General features: G+C 36.5%; 1 protein-coding gene across 1 annotated transcript; it reads left to right on the forward strand.

Moving 5' to 3' along the window:
* The first annotated feature begins 22 nt into the window (after positions 1 to 22).
* LOC111868694 (DNA polymerase iota) lies at positions 23 to 4,118 on the forward strand. The gene is made up of 2 exons (XM_023859581.2): positions 23 to 306; positions 1,801 to 4,118. Exon 2 carries the CDS (start codon positions 1,812 to 1,814, stop codon positions 3,645 to 3,647), a length of 1,836 nt encoding a protein of 611 aa, XP_023715349.1. The 5' UTR covers positions 23 to 306; positions 1,801 to 1,811; the 3' UTR covers positions 3,648 to 4,118.
* The last annotated feature ends 968 nt before the right edge of the window (positions 4,119 to 5,086 follow it).

A 5,086-nucleotide genomic window follows, 5' to 3' on the forward strand; every position in this document is an offset into this window, starting at 1 on the left:
ACAACCACTAAGCGATAATCGTTGCCAATTACTGGGCTCTAAAATGAAGTCTTTTCTACTGCGAAAAAATAAAACTCGATCATTGTAATTCTGAATGTTCTGAATATTGCTTAGCAGTAGCGTGTGTTCAATATGTTTGTTGTTTCTGTCGAACAAGATGCGGGTTGTACGGAGTGTTTGCAGGTTATGTTAGATATTCAATGTCGAAAATGACTAAATGCAAGGTTATAATTCTGGAATTCAGAACTTCATACGTTATTTGAAATTTGCAGCTATTTTATGAAAACCGGATATTATATGAATTTGGTGAGTGCTTGCTTGTATATTTTATGTGATATTTGGTACACTGCAGAGTTGGCGGAATAAAATACGTCGTAGGAACTAACGTCTTAAGGTTAATGTTTCATCATGTGTTTTGGCAATTTTATTGCGTAAGATCTTCTATTCTTCCGGTTATGAACATTACGATCGTCTGGGATGTGATTCATTCATTCATTTCCTTTATTTTCCATATATCCATACAGGCAAAAATCCTAGGATGTGGAAATAGTCCATTTGATTACAGATGTATACGAGGGGGTACCCAAAAGAAACCGAACTTATTTATTCAAATTTTAAGCACAAACCTTCAATCCCCTTCAAAGTACTCTCCACTTACACCAATACACCTGTCTAGTCTTTTATTCCATTTTTCAAAACATTGTCTAAATTCATCTTTTGAGATGCTTGACAGCGCCTCTGTCGTTCTTTCCTTTCATGTCTCTTTTCATTCGAGGAAACAACAAAAAAAAAAGTCGCACGGGGCAAAGTCGGGTGAGGAACAGGAGTCATACCATTTTTGGTCAAGAACTGTCTTACAGACAGGGCTGTGTGAGCAGGGGCATTGTCATGATGGAAAAACCAGTCACCCGACTGCCACAGATCTGGCCACTGAGCTCCAAGTCACTCCCGACAGCTCCACAATTTCTTCAATGGTCCGTCGATCTTCCTTGATGATTTCATGAATTTTTTCAACATTTTCATGTGTTCGGGCCATGGAAGGACGACCAGAACGAGGTTTGTCATCAATTGACATTTCACCATTTTTGAAACGGGAAAACCACTCAAACACTTGAGTTTTCCCCATAGCATCGTCCTTGTACACCGTTTTTAACATTTCAAGAGTTTCTGTTCCACTTTTCCCGAGCAAAAAGCAGAATTTCACCGCCGCACGCTGTTCATGAAAATCAGCCATTGCAAAAATGACGATCACGCAAAACATTTGTCACTATAAACTCTGCCGAAACTAGTCCTTACCTTCTGAAGCAATGGTAGTCGGCTTATCGACTCAGGAATGTTAGCTCTATGCGCTCATAGCGGCAAAACGCAGTACTACAAAAGGTCTGCCCACAAAAAAAATAAGTTCGGTTTCTTTTTGGTACCCCATCGTACATGTAATAGATTACATAAGTCACACAACTAAAATACACACACACCAGTTAACTAACATAGGCAATATAAAAAAAAAAAAAAAAAACAAGAGCTTATTACAATTGTAACTAAACATAATTTAAAAATGCATTACTATAAAAACTTAAAATTAATAGAATTTTCCCATAAATCAAAATACATTGATACAAGACTCGTCATATACATACATACACATCCTCCACTTTCCATAAACATCCATACAGGGAACAAACCCAGAGTAGCGATGTAGTTTGGCAGAGTAATGCCTATTTCCCAAACTGCATGGCTAGAAGGCCATAATGTGAAGACCGCCACTGCGTTGTCACCAAGTGCATAATTTTTTTCCTGCAGGTCTGTGAACAATGGATGATCTAGCCCAGTCATTGGATTTCTGCTCCATCAGCAGTCACCAGAGGACTATAATCCATATAGACATTGATTGTTTCTATGCTCAAGTGGAGATGATTAAGAACCCTGCTTTGAGAAATTGTCCGTTGGGAATTCAACAAAAAAATATTATTGTCACCAGTAATTATGTAGCACGAGAATATGGTATTGAGAAATGTATGCTTGTTAATGAAGGTTTGCAGTTGTGCCCACAATTGGTACTGGTGCGAGGGGAAGATTTATATGATTATAGACAAATTTCTGCCAAAATTACAACTCTCTTACACAGATACAGCCCTCAGGTCGAGAAACTTGGATTGGATGAAAACTTTGTGGATGTTACAGATTTGGTTGCTGAAAGACTGGGGGACAGTACAGACCAACAAATTATAGATGGTTGTATATATGGTGATTTGAATGAGAAATGTGAATGTGGTTGTAAGAACAGGTTGTGTGTTGGCTCCCATATTGCTGGTGAAATGAGAAGTGAAATTCATAATATTCTGGGCATAACAAGTTGTGCTGGGATCTCTTGTAACAAGCTACTTGCAAAACTAGTGTGTGCTACCCACAAACCAAACCAGCAGACTACTGTCTTTCCTTGCAACTCTTTGGCATTGGTGTCAAGTCTCCAGAATGTTAGTGGCATTCCTGGCATTGGTCGTCGCATGCATGAAATTTTGCAGTTTCATGGTATATTAAGTGTTACAGATCTTCAGAACTGTAATCTTACATCTCTGCAGAAAGCTCTTGGCAATGACATGGCAATCCGCATCAAAAAACTTAGCTATGGTATTGATGATTCCCTTGTGAAACAAACAGGTAAACCTCAGTCCATTGGGTTGGAGGATGGTTTTAGGAAGATATGCTTAGAAAGTGAAGTGAAAGATAAATTAGCCGGTCTGCTAGAAAGACTTCTAAGATTACTGTCTCAGGATGGTAGAATTCCTGGCTCAATCAGAGTAACCACACGCAAATATGACAGTATTCAGAAACGTAGTCACAGAGAGAGCAGGCAGTGTAATATAGCTGCTACATCTTTTATCATGAATGGTGGCCCACATTACAGAAATAAAATCGCACTGAAGTCAAATGAGAAGTTTTTGGCTTTAATTATGCAGCTGTTTCATAAAATGGTTGATATATCCAAACCATTCCATCTTACCCTGTTAGGCTTAGCATTTACTAAATTCCGAGAATGCAAGACTGGCAAGAGTTCAATTGCATCTTTCCTAACTAATGACATATCTGTACAGTCAGTACTGAGTTTCAAAATCTTGTCATCAGAGACAGAGGAAATGGAATATTCATGCATGAACAGTATGGAAAGATCAGGTTCAGAATCTGAACCAGAACCTGAATCAAAGAAAGCTCGAACAGAGTTATTAATTCCAAGAAGTAAAACCCGATTTTCAAATGAAGAAGATGCTACAGGTGATTCTGCAGACTGTGCGTTATGGATGGTTAGCAAGTCAAAAGCTCCTAATGAACAAACACTGGACACAGACAGAATATCAGTGGAGCATTCTAGCAATAGTGGAGTTACAGGGAAAATTTCTCTTGAATCACAGACAAGCAGCAGTAGAAGTACCAATTCAGTGCATGGTATGACGAATGAAAATGAGTTTCAGTGCCCTCATAATGTGGATGCAGATGTTTTCCATGCATTACCACATGAATTGAAAAAGGAATTGATTGAGGCATGGAGGATAGGGAAAAATGAAGTATCTTCAACTTCACAGGGTAAACAAGACACTTTCCACTCTAAACCAAAACAGAAATCCATTTTGCAGTACTTAATTCCAAAATAGTGATATGTTTATGTCAGTTCATGTACTATGATAATGTGTGTTTGTGCCTCATTTTTTAACATTTATAGTGGAATTAACAGATGGTTGGCTTCTTCTGTTCAGTTAGTTTCTTTTCTTGTGTCAAGTTAAATGGTGTATTTAACAAATAGGAATTCTAAGTTTGTAGCATGTTACCCTGTTAAAATATGTAACAACCAATGTAGATGCTTGTACGTGTTAATAATTGTAATAGAAAATTTTGTTATATTACTGCATCATAAACTTTATCACTGCATTCCACCTGTAGTGAGCAAACTTTTATTTAATTATAGTCATTCCTGTCTTCAGGTAAATTGTCTTATGTACTAATATTGCAGGTTTGTAATTGGTAATTTCATTTCCTAATTGTTCAGTACTATATATGACTTGAAGTGTGGCAGAAACATTATAAGTAAAATCTGTTGTATTTCAGTATTATATTCAAGCATCCTGTTGCACTCTATACGATAAATGATATGAACTCCGTCCCAAGTGCAAACAATATATTATATGTCCTTGATCTTGCTCTCCTTTACACTATATGTTTCAGCCTCAAACGGCCATCATCAGGTGTATACACTCACGTTGCTGTTACACTGCACTTAGTTTAAAATTTAACATTTAAAAACACATTTTTCCTTTCGTTGTTACTATCAACATCTACTTCGTTGATATCTGTCTGGTTTATAGATTATTTTTGTTACACACGTTAGCACTTATAAAATCTTTACTTCTAATTTTAAAATCCTTTAAAATTTTTTTTATCAAATTTTAAAACTTAAAATTGTCAGGGTTACTCACCCTATGTCTATAGTGCTGCAGCGGCTAGTTCTTGTTTCCAGCACTGTACAGGTGTTATTTTGTGTAGTCTCCCTGTGTGCTGAACATACACCAAACCAAATAAAACAAAATATACTAATTCAACCAAAAATACAGTCAAACACCCCAATAGAAACATTAAATAAAAAGAAAATCAAAAACGCAGAAAATAGAATTTTAAAATACTCAAATAGATAGCCAACATAAAACCCACAAGATAGACCAAACAAAAATATTATAAAAATAGTGCCGAAGCTTGTCCCCCAACACCTTTGCCAACTGTTAAGCCAAACAAACAAAAATGAGCCCTAAACAAAAAGCACGAATTAAATTCACTTCTCGAGAAACCAGATACCTCCGGAAATGATTAACATATCACTACCAAATAAATGTTATCAATAGTAATGAAACAGTAACTAAAACAAGTATTAACTCCTCCAAAATTGGGAAATAAAAATAAATAATAAAAATTAATAAACCCTGAGACTGCTGTATTTTGTTTCATCATGGGTGAAAGTATTGATTATAAGCCAGGATACCCTTGTCATGTTAAGTGACTGGTTATGGGCTAGAAAACTAGGTTCAATTCCTGACAAGAACAG

The sequence above is a fragment of the Cryptotermes secundus genome, unplaced genomic scaffold, assembly GCF_002891405.2.
Source record: "Cryptotermes secundus unplaced genomic scaffold, Csec_1.0 scaffold1184, whole genome shotgun sequence".
Classification (NCBI taxonomy): Eukaryota; Metazoa; Arthropoda; class Insecta; order Blattodea; family Kalotermitidae; genus Cryptotermes; species Cryptotermes secundus.